Source organism: Mesoplodon bidens (genome assembly GCF_964165515.1).
Source record: "Mesoplodon bidens genome assembly, chromosome: 7".
Lineage (NCBI taxonomy): Eukaryota > Metazoa > Chordata > Mammalia > Artiodactyla > Ziphiidae > Mesoplodon > Mesoplodon bidens.
In genome coordinates, this window is record NC_138164.1 from 70,556,784 (window position 1) to 70,581,824 (window position 25,041).

Consider the following 25,041-nt stretch of genomic DNA (forward strand, 5'->3'; position numbering starts at 1 on the left):
AATGCTTCCCTCCAGGTAGCTACCTTGAGAGATTGTACACGTGTTCTAACATCCTCCAAAACCAGGCACAAAGCAGAGTACATTTCTTTATGCTTCAGCACAGTCTTGTTTGCATCACTCAAAATCTGGCTGTGTTCCCAACTTACTTGCTATACTTTATTGGAACTAGCCAAAGAGACATTCACTTTCATATGAAAGACAACAGTTTTGGATAATCCAACTTTGCTCAGCTGAGATGGGGTATTCTATAGTGTAAAACCATTCTCTTAAGGACAGCAAGTGTGAAAATATAACAAGAGCCCATGTCTACTGAGAGTTCAAAGAGCTGATTAATTTTAAATTCAGATTTGCTCTTGCGTACACATACCTTTTCTACTTTATAAATAATTACTATTTACTGAGCACCTACTAGGTGCCTAATCCTATTCTAAAGATTTCCCATGTATTATCTTAAGTAATTCTTACAATAACCCTGTGAGTTCCATGTTATTATTTATAATAGGGGAAAGTCAATAGATTTGCTAAAGGGCACAGCTAGAAAGCAAAAAAGCCAGAATTTGAATATAAGTAGGCCCGATTCTAAAATCCATCTGCTTTCCCCCGTAAGCTATTGCTTTTCTGGATTAGCTGGGAAAGAGTTAAGAATTCTAAAGCCCAATCAGTGTCAACACTTATTTATGAATGAATGTGTGAGATTTGAAATAATTTCTATATACCTTTGCTAATAAAAAAAAGAATTGAAAACATGCTTGCTAAAAGGTTACGACTCCGATTTTTTTTAATGGGGGAACTACTGATGGGCAGCCTTTATGAGCTTTATGTATATTATTTCTAATTCTTATAGAAAGCCTTGGCAGTAATCCTAGTCTTGAGAAGAACTGTGTTGAGTCTCGAGTTAACTCTTTAGGAATATCTTAGATCTACAAATAACCACTAATGACAGTTAGGATTGTTCTAAACACTCTTCATTTTTAAAAAAACTTATTATGCCTTTAATATACATAACAATCTAATATTTCTTAGAGAAATTCATTATTATTGTTGTTATATTTATTACATAGCTGCGAGAAATAGGAGATTTGGATGTCACTCCGCTGACTTATCTTTCCAGAGCCTTGGTGGGGACCCATTAACCCATGGTGGGCTAGTTCTAGAGAGCATTCTTGAATTGTGAGGTGCTGCGATAGGTCCTATGCCCACCATTTTCTTCTTCCCTTTTTCTAACTTCTGGCTTAAATATCCAGGATTATTTGAGGTATGCTGTTGGTACCCTTTCCAATTAATGATAATTGAAGCAAGAATTGTTTCATTTGCTTAGAATTTTGACCAGGAGCTTTTGTGCCTGGATTCAGTATGTCTGTCAAGGCCATATTTCACTCAACCACTTTCCTCTCACCAAGGTCTGGGGCTGGAACAAAATGCATTATTCACAAATATGCAAATCTCTGCCAAACCCTTCTTAGGTTTTTATTAACTAAGAGCTTCTCAATTTAGCCTCACAAATCTGTTTTTTTCTTCCCCCCCCCCCCCCCGCCAAGACCAGATGCTTCCTGAACCATCAGGTCAGCTGCTTCTACCATCTAGTGGTGAGAGACTGAAATGAATGAAGGTTACATTTTTGAAAATTACTTTTTTTCTAAACTAGCAAAATCAGCTTAGTTTTCTCATTAGTAATATTGCTAAAGGCACTATGGCTAGAAAGGAAAAAAATTAATACATTTTTTTCAGTTGATGGTCAAGATCCCATGACTATTGGAGTCAAATATATCTCATAAGGTTTTTTCTTTCCTTCTTCCTTCCTTCCCTTTCCCCTCCCTCTCTCTCACCCTCTGCCTCTTTTTTCCTTCCTTCCTTCCTTTCTTTCCTCCTTCCCTTCCTTCCTTCCTTCTTTCTTTCCTCCATCCCTCCCTCCCTCCTTCCCTCCTTCCTAAAATTTGTGATCAAGTAACAAGGCATGTAGGGACTTCCCTGGCGACCTAGTGGTTGAGAATCCTCCTGCCAGTGCAGGGGACACGGGTTCAATCCCTGGTCCGGGAAGATCCCACATGCCACGGAGCAACTAAGCCCACGTGCCACAACTACTGAGCCTGTGCTCTAGGGCCCGTGAGCCACAACTACTGAGCCCGTGCACCACAGCTACTGAAGCCCGTGCGCTCTAGGGCCCGTGTGCCGCAATTACTGACCCCACGTGCTGCAACTACTGAAGCCTGTGTGCCTAGAGCCTGTGCTCTGCAACAAGAGAAGCCACCACAATGAGAAGCCCATGCACCACAATGAAGAGTAGCTCCCAGTCACTGCAACTAGAGAGAAAAGCCCGTGTGCAGCAACGAAGACCCAATGCAGCCCCCCAAAATTAATTAATTAATTAATTAAAAAAAAAAGTCATCTAGTGTTTGGTCAACTCAATTCTAGGCACTACAGAGGTGCCACATTTTTTAATGTATAAGATATGATCCTCTTTTACTAGAAATGTATAACAGTTTAAAAAATAGAAACATTAGACTACTAAGGGTTAAACATTGTGGTAAATTACTCACTGCTTCATGGTCTCCTCAGTGGTCTTCTCTGTCCAAAAAACCCCCAACATGGTGGTATTGTTCCCTGTGTTTCAGTCCCCAGCAGCCTCCTCTTCCTTTCCTGAGCAATCCCATCCATACTGCTTCAACTACACAGAAGGTGCCTAAGTCTCCATTTCTGGATCAGATCTCTCTAAATTCCCAGATCTTTATTTCAAACTGCCTGTTAAACTCTTCTACCTGAGTGTAACATCAATATCTCAAACTCAGTTATTCAGATCTAACCTCAGAATTTTTTCACCCCATCCTTAAATCTATTCTTCCTTTAGCAGTCTTGACTACATTTCACGATACCTCCTCTACACAACTGGTCAAATAAAAAATGTGTGGATTAACCTCTATTTCTTTCTCTCCTCTATCTTCTATACTTAATAGGACTCAAGTTCCTGATGATATCTTTTCCTCAATAATCTTTCTAGTTTATTCCATCCTCCATCCCCAATGTCTCTGCTGTATCTCAGAGCTTGTCCACCTGTTGCATTTTGCCTGATGTCCTTGATTGTGATACAACCTTTTCTTGTTTTTCTTCCACTGTGCTACATGACATGACTAACGGTCTAATTTGCAACTCTGACCAGGTCTCTCATCTTTATAAATTGTGTAGTCATTCGTCATTACCTACAAGGTGAAGTCCAATCTTCACATAAGGCCCTTCATTACCTGTTCCCATCTATCTCCCTTGCTTGATGGCATGCTTTGGACCCACTTCCGTACCCCTTCTTAATCCTTATGTTCCATCCCTCTGCCCTACTCAATTATAAATAAAAATAACCTGCCATTTCTAGAGTTCTTCCATACTGATAGACAACTGCTGGAGTCTAGGACAAACTTGACCTTTCTCCTTTATCTCCAACTTCCTTCAAGTCAAAATAAGCTCCCCTATAATGCTTACTCTGACCATACCTGTCCCTACATCTCCAGCTCAGAGAAAATTAAACCATTTCTCTAGGCCTTGGGAGCATTTTCCTCTTCTTTGCTACTTTCTTTATTGCACATAACATGACATGTTATAATGTATACATCTCCAGGTTGGTGAATCTAACTATTGCTTGTAAGCAACTTGAAGGCATATTCCTCTTTGTATCTTCAGGGAATAACATAGAGCCCAGCATACAGGAGGTCGAAGAGATTTTACTGTACAAATGAATGAACGGATAAACAAATGAATCAATCAATACACATAAGAGGTTCTGTTCATATTAAACTTAACTGCATCTCAGAAATGCTAGATGATTTTCCTGAGATTACCCAGCCAGAAAGTACAGAGTCAGGATTCAAACATTTATTTTTTTGGCTCCAAAGTCCATGAGGTTTTACAATAACCAAACTACGTTCTGCCTGAAAGTAATGAAAACCCGAACAGGGATAATAGCTGTGGATAAAGAGAGGAAGATGAGAACACTAAGACATTTGAAAACAAAGGAGAGATTAAAATAAAAAACATGGGCTTCCCTGGTGGCGCAGTGGTTGAGAGTCCGCCTGCCGATGCAGGGGACACGGGTTCGTGCCCCGGTCCGGGAAGATCCCACATGCCGCGGAGCGGCTGGGCCCGTGAGCCATGGCTGCTGGGCCTGTGCGTCCGGAGCCTGTGCTCCTCAACGGGAGAGGCCACAACAGTGAGAGGTCTGCGTACCGCAAAAAGCAAAAACAAACAAAAAAAAAAAAAAAAAAAAAACATCCATAAATAAGTGTCTAGTTTAGAATATTAAAATAATACTAATACATACTAATATCAAAACATCAATAGCAATAAGGATAGCTGCCATTTTTGTGTATTTCTTATGTGTCAAACACTGAGCTCTTTTTACAGAGCTCAAACTTCATAGAAACATATGAGTGAATACCATTATTTTACAAATAAAAAAACTGAGGCTAAAGGAGGTTAAAAAAACTTAAGCAAGCTCACACAGCCAGTAAGTAGAGGACCAGGTATTCAATCTGACTGAGGCTGCTTCTAAGGCCAGAATAAATTTTTATGTTAAACTTTTCTATTGGTTGTAATCGTCATCATATACGTGTCTGTTATAGTATTTTCAGGAGTGTATGTGTCCAAACGAAAAACAATTTTATTCGGGAAAAAAAGTCTCATGACCAAACATGTTTGGAAAATACTGTGTATTAACCATATCCCCATCTTAGAGGTTTACATTTCATATTATCATATTGAAGGCTGAGAAATAATTCAATAAGTTAATGGACTTAACCTCTCAAATGTTTTTAGCATTCATCTCTTTATTTTCCTTATAATGCTGACAAAATCCAACCAGATGCACTTTGGGAAATCCTGGTTTAGTTTCACTGTAGATGTCAATGAGGGAGAAAGAAGAAAAATAAAACAAAACAAAAATAAGATGTGGTCCAGTTCACAGGAGCTTACACATTTATTAGGAGCAAGATAAATGGAATATCTAAAGGAAAGGACAATACCTAGTTCCACAAAATTATTTAGGTTAATAGAATAAGGTGCATATAAAAAAGCTAACTATGCAAACTCCATGTGTCATAGGACGTTATAACCAAGTGGAGTCAGTCAAGAGTTAATAGGAAAGACTTCACGAAGAAAGATTAATTGCACTGTTGGCTAAAACACACTTTCCTATAAGGCAGGCTCTGGCAACCCTGTTAAGAAAATAGTTGTGCAACAAAGTACACATTATCTTTCCTGCCTGCAGTTCTGTATATTAGCTTCCTCATTTGTGAGAAATCGCCCCCTATAATTTCCCCAAACTTGCACTGCCTCCAGATTCTCCATTGTTTTTCCATATATATTCAACAAATGCCCAGTTGTTCAAGGGTATAAGAGTGTATCCTAACTTCTTATATTCTCACTTTTTGGTAAATCTTCCCAGAACTGTTTATTCTGGTCTCAATGAGAATTAGAAGATAGAAAATCATATTTATCTGATTAAAGCAATTCACACCAATCTATGAAGAAAACCCTTTAATCTTCCTTGTAAATAATCATGGCTGACTTTGACGGTAAGACATACCATTTTTTATGCACCCTAGGAGATGCTGCCAATTTTAATTGCAAGATGTCATTGATTTTAGGACACATCCAGATTTCAGATATGTAATACATGAGGAAATATCAGGTTTAAAGTTGATGAAATTCTGTATCAATGATTAGGGAACAACAGATAGAGAAAAACAAGAAGCCTTAATTTCTTGCTTATTTTAATATCAATGTCACTAACCCCCCAGAAGGCAATTATTCATAACTGTTCATATTGCCATTTACAAATAACTAATTGAACAAAGTATGTGTTGAAGGACTGAGAATATAATAATGAGTAAAACCAACATACACCCTGACCTTGAGGGCATTCGTATAATGATGATATACTGACAGTAAATTTATTAAAACAAAACTAGTGGTTATGAATAAAAGTAGAATCAAAACAACTGGTTGGATTTCTGGTCTAACAAATATCATGTTAATGTGAAACAGAGCATAGAGAGTAGCTTTATTCATTTATTGATCAATGTTTGAATGTGTAACTTCTACATTGCTCATTTTTGAAAATTATAAGATAGTTTATAAAATTAAACACACTTGGAATGAACATTTTAAAAGATGAATAACCAAATAAAAATTACAGAAATAGATCTTGCCAGGTCCTGGGAAGGAGAAGCATGAGGGTTGTGGCGTGGACTAACCTGGGTTCTCTTCACCTAGTGTGAGGACTGTATCTCAATGCAGAAAACGCTCCAATTGCTCAAAACAAAGTGTGTCTCTGCTGCTGAGAAACAGATTCTTACAATCTCAAGGGATTCTTCAAAAGGGAACTAGCTCCCAAATATAACTACTTTTTGTCATGGGAGAGCAACATAATCCTTGGGAGTTTACTACTGGGTGAATTGAAATATTTTAAAGATAGAACCTATTTTCCTTCTATTTCCTCATCATGCTCCCATCTATCACCACACTTCATGGTTCTCATTTAGGAAACTAAATTTCTTACACATTTGCTTACATTTTATATTTGCCTGACTTTTAAGAATAAGGTTATATGAAAAAAATGACCTTCAAATTTTACACACCTGGAGCCAAGGAAGGAAAATTTGATGCTAAGATCTCTTTAAAAATAGTAGAACCATTTAGAGGAAGGTAATATAACACAGGAGTGATAAAGAATACAGATTTTGTATCCAGAAAGACCCGAGACACAAATATTGGCATTCCTATTCACTAGTTCTGTGGTTGAAGGGAACTATTTAATTTTAACATCAGGTATAATATCTCATAGAGGTCAAATGAGATAAATAAAATAAATGATTTTGAAGTATTTGTCATGGTAGCAGGTTGATGATAATAACAAGATCAAAAGCAACATTTGGTTGTGCTTACTATGTGCCAGACACTTACTAAACGGTTTACATGTATTATTTCATTTAATTAGTATAAAATCCTATTAGATAAATATTATTGCTACCTTCACTTTACAGATGAAGAACCTGAGATACAGAGTTAACAGATACTCTGTAAAGTGTACTCTGCTAGATGCTTGGGGTCTCACAGTACCTAAGATTCAGAAATTTGAAATCCTACTGCAGAGTGAAGATAAGTCATACATAATTAGAACTGAGGTTCCCTAGGAGAGTGATGTGCATACTTATTTATTTATTATTTTTAACACCTTTATTGGAGTATAATTGCTTTAAAATGGTGTGTTAGTTTCTGCTTTACAACAAAGTGAATCAGCTATATATACATATATCCTCACATCTCCTCTCTCCTGTGTCTCCCTCCCTCCCTCCCTATCCCACCCCTCTAGGGGGTCACAAAGCACCGAGCTGATCTCCCTGTGCTATGTGGCTGCTTCCCACCAGCTATCTGTTTTACATTTGGTACAGCATATATGTCCATGCCACTCTTTCACTTCATCCTAGCTTATAGTTCCCCCTCCCCATGTCCTTAAGTCCATTCTCTATGCCTGTGTCTTTATTCCTGTCCTGACCCTAGGTTCTTCAGAACCATTTTTTTTTTTTAGATTCCTTATATAAGTGTTAGCATACAGTATTTGTTTTTCTCTTTCTGACTTACTTCACTCCGTAAGACAGTCCCTAGGCCCATCCACCTCACTACAAATAACTCAATTTCGTTTCTTTTTATGGCTGAGTAGTATTTCATTGTATATATGTGCCACATCTTCTTTATGCATTCATCTGTCAGTGGACACTTAGGTTGCTTCCATGTCCTGGATATTGTAAATAGAGCTGCAATGAACATTTTGGTACATGACTCTTTTTGAATTATGGTTTTCTCAGGGTATATGCCCAGTAGTGGGATGGTTGGGTTGTATGGTAGTTCTACTTTTAGTTTTTTGAGGAACCTCCATACTGTTCTCCATAGTGGCTGTATCAATTTACATTCCCGCCAACAGTGCAAGAGGGTTCCCTTTTCTCCACACCCTCTCCAGCATTTATTGTTTGTAGATTTTTTGATGATGGCCATTCTGACTGGTGTGAGGTGATACCTCATCGTAGTTTTGATTTGCATTTCTCTAATGATTAGTGATGTTGAGCATCCTTTTATGTGTTTGTTGGCAATCTGTATATCTTCTTTGGAGAAATGTCTATTTAGGTCTTCTGCCCATTTTTGGATTGGGTTTTTTTTTTTTTTGATATTGAGCTGCATAAGCTGCTTGTAAATTTTGGAGATAAATCCTTTGTCAGTTGCTTCCTTTGCAAAATACCTAGGGATAAACTTACCTAAGGAGACAAAAGACCTGTATGCAGAAAACTATAAGACACTGATGAAAGAAATTAAAGATGATACAAACAGATGGAGAGATATACCATGTTCTTGGATTGGAAGAATCAACATTGTGAAAATGGCTATACTACCCAAAGCAATCTACAGATTCAATACAATCCCTATCAAACTATCAACAGCATTTTTCACAGAACTAGAACAAAAAATTTCACAATTTGTATGGAAACCCAGAAGACCCCAAATAGCCAAAGCAATCTTGAGAAATAAAAACAGAGCTGGAGGAATCAGGCTCCTGTACTTCAGACTACACTACAAAGATACAGTAATCAAGACAGTATGGTACTGGTACAAACACAGACATACAGATCAATGGAACAGGATAGAAAGCCCAGAGATAAACCCACACACATATGGTCACCTTATTTTTGAGAAAGGAGGCAAGAATATACAATGGAGTAAAGACAGCCTCTTCAATAAGTGGTGCTGGGGAAACTGGACAGGTACACGTAAAAGAATGAAATTAGAATACTCCCTAACACCATACACAAAAATAAACTCAAAATGGATTAAAGACTTAAATGTAAGGTCAGACACTATAAAACTCTTAGAGGAAAACATAGGCAGAACACTCTATGAAATAAATCACAGCAAGATCCCTTTTGACCCACCTCCTAGAGCAATGGAAATAAAAACAAAAGCAAAAACAAACAAATGGGACCTAATGAAAATTAAAAGCTTCTGCACAGCAAAGGAAACCATAATTAAGAGGAAAAGACAACCCTCAGAATGGGAGAAAATATTTGCAAATGATGCGCATATTTAAAATAATGTCTTACTGCCCTTTGTTTCCCCACCACCTATCATGATATGCCTAGTAGATAGTCAATTAATACATATTGAATTGATCTAAACTGAAAAGAAAATGTCCATACTTTATTACAGGCCAATTTCTTTTGTAGAAGATTCTAAGGTAGCATCTGAAGAGAAAGCATCCCCATCTGGAGGCAAGGAAAATAAACCGCTAAATTGCATTTCTCCTCCCAACCCCATACTTCACACTGGCCAAGGCACTCTAATGAAAACAGGCTAAGCAAGCCCATCTATCAGCCAGGCAGCCATTGTGCTCCAAAGGCAGATGAATCTTAGAACTGAGGTTTCAAGTGCTATGCGGTGATGGAAGAAATGACTGTCAAACCTGCAACAGTGAGATTACTCAGCTAATGGTTCAGAGCCCGCTGAATACAACATTTAAACTGTTCTCCAGCAATCTCACACTCTGTTCAGGCATGTCACATGTAAGTTCCTAATTAATACTACAGAACCCCATTGTCTTCTAAGTAGGATTCAGGGAGCGCTATATGATTGTGTGTTCTGCCTCCTCACTCTTCCCCCTTGTAATGCTTGACCCAAGAGCACCAGACAGATCAAAGAAGCAACAACGTTGAAAATATGCCAGGTCTAATGGAGAATTTGTACCCTCTTAGCATTTCTATGACCTTAATAGGCTTCCTTTATGAGAAAATAACACATTAGATTTTAATCACGCAGGTTGGCCAAACACTTGAACTGTGATAATATAATAACCTCTTAACAACTTGATTAGGAAATGTGTCCTGTTGTTATAAAAATACACGTGCTTGAGCCTGATAGTGCAGTGCTGTGCTTGGTCAACTCGTCCTGTCTCATGAGAGCCTCATGTGCCCATCTTTGCAAATATATTCAGTAGCTTCAGGTTGGTAGCCTGAAATCAGAAATGATGGGTGTGTTTACACCACGAAATTGGCAAACTTAACACATTGGGGTGTTTTCTTTTCTGGAAAAATTGTGCACATTTATCTCTATCATTGTTGCTGATAGAAGAAAGGTACACAGTCTCTTCATTAAGACAATCTAAGAGTGTATCTTGTTCAGCACAAACAACACCTCTAGAGGGTCATGAGGGAAAAGTCCTGGCCCCAAAATAGCTACCTCACAGGCTGGGTGCAGAAGTCCTGGATGAGCTCACCTTTCCATTCTCTTCACAATACATTGGGGGGGTCACACCACTGAACTTCCAAAAAGGAAGGAAAGCCTATTCTAACCTTGATGTTTCATATCAGAGATTTATTATTCACAGGTGGCTACTTTTAAAGCAGATGTGGGAAACCTTCGATAAAAGACATCACTATAGTAAAAACATAAAAACCAAAAAAATTTTTAAAGAACATAGTAAGAAATAAGATAGAAGTGAGCAACAGAAACAGAAAACCTAAGCTAAGGAAAAGCCACCAAAGTGGAAGACACTTAACTCTGAGATTCCTAGAATCAAGGGATAAAGGGGAGATAGGAAAGATCCCTTTATATCTGAGATATGATCTTCAGAAAAAGCAAAATTTCCTTCAACTCTAACAGACATTTTCCAAATGAGGTACGAAGTAGCATAACACATGGTATAATCACCAAACTGTAGATGTTCAGATAATTATATTATCAAGTATATGCTAAAAATTTAACTCACAAAATGAAGATCTGATAGTGCTTTTATTATTTTGTTCATATTTTTTACTGTTGCCAGGCTAGCTTTAGACTAGTCTCCATTGTCCTTCTCAGCTTAAAGCCATTGGGAGCTATGCTCTAGAGCTGATTAAAAAAGGAAGTGGTAGGAAGCGGGAAAGACAAGTTGGGAGGCCAAAAAGGAAGGGAGGCTTCATGGAGGTTCCTACAGGGATTCTTTCATCCGGTTAGAAAGAAAAACATCTGAAGTGTAAATACACTCTGTGCAGTCCAGTCTCAGCTCTGCTCTTTCTCAGTTTACACTGGTCAGCACAGATTAAGGATGAGCAATTGTTTGCAAAGATGAAAGGTCCTTAAAGCAGGAAGGTATTCATCTGGCCACAGGATAGAATCATGGATTCCTATAGTTAGACTGGAACTTAGAGACAATTTTGTATGCCCTCCTGCTGAAAAAGGAGTCCTTTCCACCATACCACTGCCAGGTCATCATGCAAGCCTGATTTCTAGGGACAGGGAATTCCTGCTTCGCAAAGTAGTACTTTTGGGGGGTAGTTCTAACTGTCAGAAATTGTGGTCTTATAATGATCCCAAATATACATTCCTGTTAATTATGCACAGTGGTTCTGCTTCTGCCCACCAATATGGAGTTTCCTACATGACAGCCCTAAGTATAAGAAGGTAAATTCCTGTTCTCCAACCTTTAATCTACTCTTCTCCTGGCTAAAAATACCTATTTCCATCCATCAGTCAATGATTTCCAAAGAGACTCTGGGAAGAATGGAACAATGGATTCCAGAGGCAAAATATTTACCTATTTTTACATATTATAAAATATTTACTGGAATTTGAAAATTAGCCTAATATTCTAACTAATTTGTGGTAACTAGCACTAGTTTATTTGATAATGCGGTTTTAGGATGCCAGGGTATTAAACTATACCAACTTTTGGAGCTATATTAAACATAATTTAGCCTTTCTTTGATGTTCTGGAAGGTATAATAAGATCCCAGAAGGCATCAGGGCAACCTTCATGGCTACATTTTTTATTGCAACACAGCTATATGAAAGTGCTAGTGAAGTGAATGTTGTAGCTAACAAAATAAAAGAAAAAAATTTTTAAGCAATATCAAGGGGGGTTATTTGGTAGTTTTTTGTTTTGTTTTGTTTTACATTTCAATTGTCTTCTATTACATCAGTGACTCTAGTTCCACTTTTCCTTTTTTGACTTTAACCAACACCAACATTTATAAGCTTTTATCCAAGACACAAAATCCGTAGCATCAGCAAAGCAAAAGACAGAGTAAACTGCAACCAAGGAACACAGAAAATCCTTACTCTTGTTTCATTGTCCCTCTTGTCAAAATAGCGTTTATCAAGAAATTTTATAAATTAAAGAAAAAAAGTAGAAAACGTTGGAAAAGTATGACACCACATAGAAAGAAATATAAAATAGATCTGTTGATGAACCAACTCACGCATTTTCCTTTTTATTCTACATGGTAAGGAAATTACTAGGTGTTATCATGTTATGTTTACTTCCTTTGTTTTATCTGGAGCCAAGAATAGAGATGGAGAGATAGATCTGAACAAAACTTGATGTCCTCCTGGACTTTGTAAATACATGATCAGCTTATTTTCCCTTTTAGTTTTTCACTGTTTGCGCTTTCCTTAGCCTATTCTCAACAACTAAAAGGATTTACCAGACATTTCAACAAATAACTGTAAGAACTTCCCTGTGTCAGGAATTCCCAGTAAGCCTCCAAACCACAGAAAGACCCTTTGGCAACCATGTCTCACTGTAGTGTTTTAAAAAAGCCTCACTTAAGGCCAGCAAACATCTCCCTTAGCAATGCAAACCAGTCACTGCCGCCAGCTCTAAGAGCAAAAGAACTGACCTTCAGAGGAGAGATGTGTGACTGCAAGACGTATCCATGGACATTTTCTATTTGAGACAGGTTCTTTTCCGATACATGCACAAGTTCAGGGCCTCTCACTTCGTGGGTCAGTCGAGGTAAGGAATGATCATGTGGAGTGTCCTCATCTTGATAGCGATACTTCTAGGAAAAAAGACAAGAAAGAGAAAAGCATTAGCGTTTGCAAAGTGTACAGTTCTGAACTTCACATTCTCATTTCATTTACAGGACACAGTGTGTACCTATTGCTGACATCACCAAACAGGCTTTGCTGCAGTCTCTTTTGGTGGTCACCATTAACCAGGTCAAGTGGAAGCAATACTGAACCAATCATCAATACCAACCAATGCTTGTTTTTACCTGATAATGCACTATCTCTGTTTATAAAATACAGAAGGGTGATAACGAATAAGACTGAGACTATTTACCTAAGTAAGTGAGGAGGTAACCCTCCAAATGACCAGAGTAGCTAAATATGTGCTAAAAATTCTAGGTCAAGGATGGAAAAGAAAAAGTACTGAGCAAGAAGACAGAATTCTGATACAATCATTCAGGAAACCTAATTTTGATTCACATTATGTCCAAGCCTTAAGTTCTCTAGGAAATAAGGGAAAATTTTTGCCACCTGCATTTTTTGTATTGGCCTCAAAGGAAGACAATCCTTTCTTCCTTTCATATCCAAGGAAGCGGAGTGTTGGGATTTGGGTTAGTTGGACTCCAGGACAAAAGATCACAATTTCCAAAGATGGAGTTTTCTTTTAAAGAACTTAAAAATCAAGGCAAAGGGTCTGCCTATATTATATTGATATGATTCCCTGAGGGGAAAGAGATAATAGTTCCTTCTCTCTTGGTCCCTTTTCCTCTTTGTCATCTTCCCTCTATATGCCTATAATAGTAAGAGCATCCTCTGGCAAAGGCCGTGCTTTGAGTCTTCCAAGCAGACCTAAGGAAGCTGGCAGAGAAGGAAAAGGGTCAGGACAAGGCATGGTCTGTGGGAGAGTAGACATGGCCATGGATCAACCTCCATCTTCAACGTTGGCCTGGGTTTCCCTCTTTTCTGTCTCTCTTTGCTTCTCACCCCTTTTCCTTCAGACCTGTCCCATTAGAGTCTCATTACTTCAAGGCTACTGGTCTACTTGGGAAAGAAAAAAGGGAATACTCTATATCCTACCCCCAACCCAGTTAATAAAATGTTAGTTTGCCTTGATTTCTCTTTGTTCCCTTTGAATGGCACAGGGATATTAGGGGCAATGGTCCAAACATTGTCATAACACCATCTCGGGCTTACCTGTGATGTCTAACTTCATCCCACTACCCATTTATTATCACCACCAACAGTTATTTTTATCACATCAGGTTACTAACAACACATTTTCTTAACAAAATCATGCCTATGTTTCTTTCATTTTTAGGTGAAAAATATGACTTCTTGGACATCGGTTCTCTGTCTGACTCATAAACTGACAGTAACAAGAAGAACCACCCAGGGTTGGCAATTCAATCTGATGTCCATTCTTACTCAGAAGTTGACTATCATTACTTGTGTTTTCCAGGGAGGCTTTCTACAATGTTCCAAGCTTAATATTAGTTTCAAAACAAAAATTTCAGCTAACAATATCTTGACTGAAGTTTGCAAAGATGCTCATCTATTTCTTTCACTGCAATTCTTCTTATCTATGATGCTCCATTTTACTTATGAGAAAACTAACATTTAGAGAGGTTAAGAGACTTGTCCAGAGTCCCCTAACTAGTGGTTTTTAGAGCTGAGACCCTGTCCAGATAATTTGAATCTGAATCCTCTTTCTACTCTCATCATCCCCTCCTCTACTCACATAAGATGATGAAGCCCAAGCCTGATAACAGAATCAGCAGCTTGGTAAAAAACACTTCATGGAGAACACACAACAACCTTCATGGAGGTTAGAACATTTCTGTGAATTACAAAACACCACACTTTCATTTTCCTAACTCTATGAATAATTTGGGAAGGTAATCTGCCTCAGAAACATGGATCCAGTTTAACATTCATTCTTGATCCGTTATGTATTGTTCATTGGAAGTGGAATAATGTCATACATGTGCCCATTTTAGTGTCTCTGGCTTTCAGCCCATCTGCCCTCCACATCTCCCCCTCTTCAATTTTCTCTCAGGGAGGCACTACCGTCTATGCAATCACCCGAGCCAGAAAAGTAGGAGTCAGTAAGACTCCATCCTCTCTTTCACCACCCCCTATCATCTGTCAATTTACTAAATCACTGAGTTTGCCTAATTTATATCTTAAATAGTTCTTGAGTCTACCCCATCCTCATCCCCCACCACCTCCACTAACCACTGCCCACGCTCAGGTTTTCAGCTCTCAGCTGGACCACAGCAACAGCCTCTGGACTGGTTAGACTGCTGCTGAGATTGCCCCTTTCCCATCCATCCTGTTCAATATGCCAGGGAGCTGGCGTTCTGGATCTCAAACTGACAGAGTCCTTCTCTTCAAAACCCTTCAGTGGCTCCCACTGCTCACCTGACAAAGCTTAAGCTTCCTTATCCTGCCATAAGCCACCTCCCAACACCACTACATGAGCTGAGTCCCCACTACTTCTAAACTCTTTTATCTCACCACTCTTACCTCAGGGTTATGGAATAAATATAAACAAATCATTATTTCCAGTTTTTTAAAGATTTTAAAAAAATGTTAAATACGCATAACATAAAATTTACCATCTGAGCCATTTTTAAGTGTACAGTTCAGCAATATTAACTATATTCACATTGATGTGTAACCAATCTTCAGAATCTTTTCATCTTGCACAACTGAAACCCTATATACCCATTAAACAACTGCCCATTTTTCCCTTCTCCATCCCCTGGCAACCGCCATTCTACTTTCTATTTCTATGAATTTGACTATACTAGATACCTCATATCACTGGAATCATACAGTATTTGCTTCTCATGACTGGCTTGTTTCATAATGCCTTCAAGGTTCCTCCACATTGTATCATGTGACAGGATTTTCTTATTTTTAAGGCTGAATAATATCCCATTTTATGTATATACCACATTTTGCTTATTCATTCATCTGTAGATGGGCAGTTGATTGCTTCTACCTCTTGGCTATTGTGCATAATACTGCTATGAACATGCATGTACAAAAATGTCTTTGGAACTATGCTTTCAATTCTTTAGCATCGATACCCAGAAGTGGAACTGCTAGATCATATGGTAATTCCATTTTTAGTTTTTTGAGGAATTCTTTTAAGCTTTTTAAAATTTAACATATGTAAAGCCATATTCATGTCACTCATAACAGTCAGGAAATGCTTGTGTTCTAAAACATAAAGATCCAAGAGCACCAAAAGTAAAATTTTGCAAAGTTAAAATGATTATGGAAGCTCCTTAAAGATCCCTGCAGTAGGATTCAGCTGGTTTAGAGAAAGATTTCATTCATTAAAAATAGACATCTCGGGCGTCCCTGGTGGCGCAGTGGTTGAGAGTCCGCCTGCCGATGCAGGGGACACGGGTTCGTGCTCCGGTCCGGGAGGATCCCACGTGCTGCGGAGCAGCTGGGCCCGTGAGCCATGGCTGCTGAGCCTGCATGTCCGGAGCCTGTGCTCCGCAACGGGAGAGGCCACAGCAGTGAGAGGCCCGCATACCGCAAAAAAAAAAAAAAAAAAAAATAGACATCTCACTGAATTGTTTGCAGAAATAACTATCAGGACACAGATAATAAACTTACATGGTATCTCAAAGAACTTACATAAATTACTTATTTTCATAAAATTATAACCCATTTTGAAGACTGATAGAGGCTTAAATTAGACTGTAAAATCAATCTTGATGCTCAATTAATGCTTTTTTAGTCAAAATTATTCATTTTAACATACATTGGTCCTCTGGCCTCAACTTTGTGACATGACCTTTTCTGGGAAGCTTTCATGAACTGCAAATCTGAGGTTTTGTGGGTGTTCCCATACTCCCTATATACTCCCCAAATCACAACTTTTATCATGCTATATGATTGTGTATATTTTGAGTTTTTACAGTGAACTATAAGGTTTTGTGAGAACTGGGGCCATTTGGTCTTGTTTATCCTTGTACCTCCAGTCCTTAGCCAAGTGCCTGGCACATATGCTCAATAACTATTCATTGAATAAAGTTATGAGTGACAGTTGAACCAATGGATGAAATGGGTAGAACTTGCTCAAGCTACAGAGTTATTTTGGCTGCTGGATGCAATCTCTTTCATTGCGTGAAACATCATGAACTCAGGTTTAAGCAAAAGAAGACAACCGCATCATTGGCTTGACACAATCTTAAAGGACATCAGATTCTTAAGTATTATATATCTCTCACCACATCTTTCCTTTCAGTAATATATGCTAAGAATACAAACTGAATATGAACCAGTTCTTGACCTTAAGAAGACCATAAATTATTAAGTGAGTATACATATGGGCAGGTAAGTCACAATGCATAGTGGTAATGACTGTAAGTATAAACTGAGTTTTGTGGGAGCAGAAATGGGTCATCACCAACTCTGTCTGAGGCTTTCCAGTTTGCAGTAGGATCTAGAAAGATAACAGAAAGAGGTAAGGGAAATTCTAAGCAAAGACAACAATAAATGCAGAGGAGATAAGTAATAAGAGGGGGTGATGTTCTGAGGGAATAGGGAGGTCTTGAAGTAGATTGTAGCACATGCTATTGCCCCTGCCCAAATCCATGGAAGTCCCTTCTATGCATTTAAGGCCCACATCTGCATACTTCACAGTAAGATTGTCCTTGCGTGATTAAAGCCTCCTCACTTAGATGTGTCTAGGAGTTATACTAGAAACCCCAAATCCCACCCCTCAAACTGAAACAAAATGCCCTGCAAATTACCCTCCAAAGCACCTGATAGCATGAGTCTGAAGCTAGACTGCCCCTGGACCTACATTCTTGCAGAACTCCTTGGTGCTTTCCTTACTCCTTTAAGGGCCTTTCTTGGGAACTGCCTTCCAGAAATCATATGTACACTACTACCCATTTTAGGTCTGCTTCTGGTGAACTGATGTTTAAGAATGGGATGTGAGGTGGAGTATGGCAGGAGACGAGGCTGAAAGGCAGACTGCTATCTATTGTAGGCAATAGGGACCATCCAAGAGACCTAAAGAGTACTCTTCCTGGTACCAGCCAGGTATTCCTCCTCCTTTATTTTTGCAGTTTTCTCCAAGAGATGACTAAGCAAAAGATGACAAGAACCAGTGAGAAGTACCATATTTAACTGAAATATGAGCCTCCAGAGGAATCACCCTGATATGGTTTAGTAAAATCTCTCTGCTTGGATTCAATTTTGGCTGGACCAAAAATGATATTTTTGGTAATACTAATACTACTATTAATATTAACACTATTAACAGAAATACTAATCCTAACACTAATAGTAATATTAAAACCAATAATAATAGCAGTTAATGTGCCAGGAACTATGCTAAATGCTTTATACACATCATCACACCTGTGAGATAGGTGTTCTCATCCTCCTCACCTGAGGCTTGGTTAGTTAGGCAGTTTTTTCCAAGCTTACATACCTGGTGAGTGGCAAACCAGGATTCAAACACAAGTTTGACTCTAGAGCTAGAGCACTTAAATATTCTTCGAAACTAATTAGTACTCAAAGATCTTAAGAGACTAACTTTATCTTCAGGAAACATAATTCTTAGGAAATCTTCAAGAGTCATCTAACAAGGGAGATTAAACAACTCCACAGAGGTCATACCCTGATTTAAGAATCAGCTCTAATTTTCTGGGCAATTCTGAGTCCTCTCTCATTTCAAGGGCTTGTCTCTTAGGTACTGATGCCATACTGGGCATCTTTGAGGGTTTCTGCGTTGCCTGTAAAAGGAGGGCCATTGAGGAAGGCCTCTGTTTTGAAACCTGTGCCTTCTTCTTTTCCTCTCCTCAGCTTGGTCCTTTGGAGGGGACTCTGGAGCAACGGAATTTTTGTAAACAGATTATATCTTCTCTCCCAGCTCTAACAGGAGCGAGGCAGCAGTGCTCAGGACAGGGAAGACTGATTCTTATTCATGTCCCCTGTCATAGATCATTTTGTCCCTGACTTCTGGAATCCTATCCCTTTCCTCCTTCTGAAGTTTAGCCTCTATCCCTGGGCTCCTTCATCAGGCAAACTTTTTCAGGTCCTTGATAATCAGATTGGGTGTCATCACCTCTTGGAAGCATTCTCTGACTGCTTAGGTTAAAAGGATGTCCTTTCTTTATGCTCCCAGAGTGTTCTGCATGGATTCCTGTTCTTGAATAGCAACAACTCTATACCACAATGATCTGTGTGCCCATCTCTCCTACTAGCCCATGAGAGCCTCTGAGCAGAGATGGAGTCATAGTCATCTCAATCTCCAGTGCCCCATAGTAAGATACATAGTAAGAGACCAAGGAATGTGACTTTAAGTGAACTAAACTTAAATCATCTGAGCAATAAATTGGACCAAAAAGCCCTCCCAGCTGAACCTGCAAGTAATCATACTGGTACTCCTTTTCTACCACAGGACCTCCATGTGGATGGCCAAAGGCTGGGAAATTCAACCAGATTCTGTTCACCACATTCTGTTGATGCCTGTATGAATCAGAACCGTCCTAAGTTACCCAGGATTCAAACGCAGGTGCCTACATGCATCTGATCCATCACTGGATGTTCTGCAGTTTGGAAGATGGTGCTGCACCATGGGCACAGTGTATACCAGCTGAGGGAGAATTCACAGATCTTTCAAGGCCTCATAAATAAAAACCTGAATCTATCTCTGTTTCTGCATTAAAAGTGTTCTGCTTCCCCCTTGCAGCAGGAGTTGGCACTGTTCTGATGAGACAGAGAAACAAACTCTGAGAACCGGAATATGTTTGGTGCTCTTGGAAGGCAAGTCATATTATAATGCCTAACACTTAGTGAATGTTGTCCACTTTTCTAAGAGTGTTATAGAAAGTATCCCATTTAAGACTTACAGCAACACTATACAGCAGGTACAAAATTAAGGAAGGATTACAGTTTCTTCCACAAAGCCTGACATTGAGGAAATGCTCAAAACCTCTTAGCTCCTCGGCTTCTGTTACTATAGCAACAAATAGCATTTTCTGCGAGACAAGTCTTATCTCCCCCTCTGGAATCTAAGTTCTTTGAGGCCAGGAGCCCCTGCCATCTCTCTCTGTCTTCCGCAGAGTGTCAGGCCAGAACAATGGCCACAGAGAGTGTGTCCAATGGAGCCGGCTGACAATGCTGCCGCTGGAAGGAAGTCTCTCAGTTTTAAAAATGTGCTTTGGCAGAAGAGAAGCACAGACCTTAGGAGAAGCATGAAGTCACTTAGAAAGTTGAAAATAAATAACAGACTTGCAAAGAGTGATGATCCCTAAGAAAGAAGTGAATGCAGCTCAGAAAACAGGAAAAACCCAAAGAGGCCGGAAAGCAGTCTTGAAAAATGAATTACATGGAAATGAAGGGTTTTCATTTCCTCTCAAGACTGTATACGTTTAACTTTCAAAACAGGGTATTCTCATCCAGGCCCTGCCAGCCACCATCTTATTTTGAGGAAAATATTTTGTTTAAATACTTTGCTATTTCTTTACCGGAATTTTATTTACCAGAGACTCGGGCAGTATGTAGCCAGCCAGCTCTCTTTTCCAGCTGCTTCCTTTTTGCATGATGTCTTAGCCTATCTGTGACCTGTGACCCATCTCCATTGCCACACCTACGGCATCCTCTCTCTAACCCACTGCCTCCCTTTCTGGAGGGAAAACATGGATAAAAGAAAGAAACAAGAGAAGAAAAAAGAATGGTTAATGCAGTGATCAGATCAGTATTTATATTCATTTCTTTGATTTGAAATAAATTCTCTGCTATTTTGGCTAGCGCAGGGTTCTCTTTCCCCTTTCCATCCATTTTGTCCACTATCCCAATCTATCCCTCCAGAACAGTTGCATGCACGTTGCAAATCTGGAGGAGAGGGGTTTAGAGAGGAGGAAAATGGGAGGAGGAAGAGCCAGAAAGAAATACCTAATTTCCCACTTTACTTCCTCAAGGAACCCTCCTGGCTTCTCAGATTAGGGGATTCTCCTCCCCGTATCTCACTGCTCCCTGCCTCTCAGGATTTCAGGGTACCGTGTATTCATTTTTCATAAAACTTGTCGCATTTTTATTTTACATTTATTTCTGTGATCATTTGCTTAATGTCTGCCTCCCCCACTAAACTGAAACCTCTGTGGGGGTCTGGGACCCTGTCTGCTTGGTTCACTACTGACCTCTAGTGCCTGCTACATGGCAGGTTCTCAATCAACATTCATTGAACAAATAGTAGCCTGTGGCCAAATCTCTCTCCAAAATCCACTACTCAAAACAGTTAATAAAAGTGGGTCAAAGCTCACTGATGGCTGATTGCACACAGATCTTCCCCAAGTGAAGTTATCCTTAAGAAAAAAAAAAAAGAAAAAAAAGATCCACAATTGGCAATACAGCTGGCCCAAGGGACATTTGAAATAGGAATTTTTCGAAGAGGGGAGCAGGATGTAAGTAACAGGACAGATGTGAGGGATGAAAAGCACTCCCAGGTGCTCCATTTGAATTTTTTTTCAAACAAAACTCACAAATGAAAGGAAATACTTTCCCACTTTTTGCCACAAAGAACAGGACAAGCCAGGATGTTAATTAAATTACAAATCAGCTGTCTGCTTGCAACTGACAGAGCTTTGTGTGCTTCCAAGCAATGTCGGATATTTTAAACCCTCTGTAAGTACCTACAATGAGGGAGCTGCCAGGAAGAATGCTTTCATGAATATTTAATGGATCCTAAGATCCTTTTTAAAGAACTGATGATTTAAATAATCATGAGGGGACTTTAGCTCAGTGCTGCCCTCCATCTGTTAACTGAAGCTGCAGAAAATGGAGCTTGGCAAGCTTTCCCTCCTAAAACTCAGAGTGAGGCCCGAGACCCAGGGGAGGCCAGGCTCACCCAGGAGAGGTCACTGTAGGACTAGACAGCCGAAGGTCTCTGGAAAAGTCAGAATGGGACCACAGACCTATGATCTGGGAAAATAATGGGTGTGGAATTGTAAAATGAATTTGTATAAGATGTCACACATGCGGGCTGCTATTTACAATTTACAAAGCACTGTCAGAAACATTGTCTCAAGTAATTCTCTTAAGAATTGGAAAAAGAAGGTATTATCACTTTGATTTCCAAATGAGAAAACAGGATCAGAGAGCCTCCAAAGCGTTAAACAAATGGCAAAGCTGGGTTTCAAACAGACATAGCCAGCTGAGCCCCAAAGGCAGCCCAATACAGCGGAATGTGAATGAATTCTGGCATTAGAAATACGGGTTCAAATCTTGCATCATTTGTCAAGTTGCTGGTATCTCTGATCTTCAGGTGACTGAAGCTATAAACTGGGAATTACAGAATCAACCTCGTAGAAATATGAGCATTGGATGAGACACTGTATCGCTAGCACATAGTAGCTGCTCAATCAAACCTAATGCTCTCCTTTCTGGAACTGTCAAGTTTTGCACTTTGCAGGTCTAGCATCATAAAAACTGGTGCCTAAGAGTGAACTCTTCAGACGGTTGGTGCTGTCTGTTAGACTTTAGAAATATAAAATATAACTAACTGAAGGAAAAAAAATAGCTTTATTTAATTATTTATTTTTTTGCTTTCCATTTCTTCAAAGCATACAATTACAACTTTTCACACGACTCTAACCTGTGCTCCAATCTCGCAGCTCTCCTGACCCCACGAAGGACTTTTCAACCTTCTTTTATGTCATCTTCAAGCTTGAAAACCTTCCAGGCTTTCCTAAACCATCTCCACTCAACTCAGTCTGCTCTGACCATTCCAGCTCCTATTTCTGCTCTCTCCTCTCAATTTTTGCACTTAACAAGAATTTATTTCTAGTTATAAAATAAATAAGCCATGGGGATGTAGTGTACAGCAATGGTGACTGTAGCTAATAACACTGTTTTTTAAAAAAGAATTTCTTGAGCACCTACTATGTGTCAGATATTGTAAGTGCTAGGGATGCAACAGTGAACATGAAAGACAAATCCCCTCCCTATGCTTTGTTCTTGATGTCTTCTCTTCCTCTAATAACCTTCCCAACTGTCTCTCACCTGGCTATTGCTCAACCTTAAAATTTAGCTCATGTATGATTTCTTCAGAGATGCTTTCCCTGGACACCCAGGTTTGGCTGTGCCTTTTTCCTGTGCTCACATAACTGATACCCTGAGAATCCCTCTTTTTTGAAAAAAAGCATGTATGCATCTGCTTTTCTCATGGGAGCATAAAGACTTCTTCATTCATTATTGTAACATCGGCAGCAAATATTCTGTCTGGGACCCGAGGTGCTTAAGAAATGTTTCTGAACTGAACTACACCCTGTGGAGATGTAAATTCCTAGGACTCTTGTGTATTCCACCACACCTAGCACATTCTAAAAATAGCATGTACTCAAGAAACCTGTCTGGAGGCTATAGGAGATCTGATTATGGAACAGCACCCTGTCAGATTTTGAGTAATAAAACGCGAAACTGGCTCACTGTGTCACACAGGTAGTGAAGTGGGGTAGGTTTCATTTAAACTGAATTGTTCAAGTTTTGGGTGTGAGACACGTGGGAAGGAGTGTTGGCTGGTGGCTTTCTGGAGCAAGGAGTTGAGAGGAGGAAAAATTATAATATGCAAGATGGGAACTGAGGGACCTCTCTCTTCTCCCCTAGTCTGCCAGCATTGAGCTAGAGAAACTAAGGAAGCACAGCACATCAATGAGGCCACCCCAAGTAATTTTACCTGAGACTCTCTAAACCCCAGGCCAGCAGCTTGACACAAAGACAAGTGTACCAACCTTGATAAGCACAGTAGAATATATTAAAGTGTATGCAAGGCAGGGAAGGACTCTGGAAGCATGCACACTACGCTGACAGTGGTTGTCTCTGGGTAATCATTAATTTCATTTTTTGAGCTACATGTCTTACTTCGAGAATAAAAATAATGAACAAAATAGAATATGTAAGAGATGATCAAGTATTTGCTTGGTTGTAATGGAGAAGGTCCAGTGGACTTCCAGCTTTATGGTGAGGGAAAATTCTCCAGCCCTGGAAACGGTTTATACAGATTTGGTTGAGCTAACTTTGGCTGAAGGATGCAAGGATGACTGACAGCTGACAAATGAAGGAGGAGGAGCTGGGAAGGAAGAAAGCTTGAAGTCAAATTGCTTTGTTCCCAAGAAATCAAAGCAATGATTTGGGAACAAACTCAACAATTAGTTTGTCCATTTGAAGCACAACTTCAAATACTGTCTGAGTAATGCTCCAGGGATAATTGCCACTGGATTCAAGCCGTGGCAGTAAGATCCTGTGGGCTGTCACTGTCTGACTCAGTCCACCAGCTGTGCCACAGCTGCAGCATCTGTGAGAGTCATTCACCGCTGTGTTCTGCTGAGGGTGCCTGGTGCCCAGAAAAGATGAATTGTTTATTTCAGCAGAATGCTTAGTCAAGTGACGCAAACTCTCTGCACCTCGGTTTCCTGCGTTTCAATTCTGTTCCTGTCACTAATGGGCACTGCGACTTCAGGCAAGTGTGGAAGCGCTCTGAAACTCAGATTCCTCATTTGTAAAATGGGGCTAATAATACTCATAACTGTGTTGCTATGCGAAATTGATGAGATAATATGCATAAATGTCTTGGCATGGGGCCTGACTCCTGACTGATGCTTAGGAAATCTAAGCCTCTTGCGATTTCTGTATGTGTCATATACTCATCATTTCAAGTATTGTCAGAAGGGTCACAACACACACACGCACACACATGCGCACACATGCACACACACGCATGTACCTATTCAATTCAACCTTATTACTTTATAGGGAACTGGTTTCCTCCATGCTTTCACAAGCATCCCAGCAGCATTATAGATGAGCACAAATCCTCTGAGAGAGGCCGACTGAGTTGCAAAGGCCTTGCCTCCACTGCTCCAAGATTCAGTGTCTCTTCTGTATGTGAGGACATCTTACTTTTTCAATCAATGTTTCCACCTGGGCCAAGGCTCCTAGCCTCCTCTGTCCATGAGCATCATTTCCGTCCAGCAGGCAGAGAGAAAACAGTCTCAGACACAGGTGCTGAACACGCTACCACTGCCCACTCTCACTCCCCTTCTGACCTATTTGAGGTTCTGGACCTTAGAACCTGCTGTGGAATTGGCACCTGCCCAACGCTTCCATCCATATCTGACTTCCCGAGACTAGACCACTTGCCCACCTGAAACTAGAACTTCTTCTGGATTCTTTCTGGCCGGCCGTGTGCCTGCTCCTGGGTTTTCCTGG

General features: G+C 39.7%; 1 protein-coding gene across 1 annotated transcript in view; it reads right to left on the reverse strand.

Moving 5' to 3' along the window:
- DLG2 (discs large MAGUK scaffold protein 2) overlaps positions 1 to 25,041 on the reverse strand; it is a 1,231,136-nt gene that overhangs the window by 1,026,990 nt on the left and 179,105 nt on the right. The window contains exon 2 of the mRNA XM_081239496.1: positions 12,684 to 12,845. Within this exon, the coding sequence (XP_081095622.1) occupies positions 12,684 to 12,845 (162 nt within the window). The remainder of the gene's footprint in view (positions 1 to 12,683; positions 12,846 to 25,041) is intronic.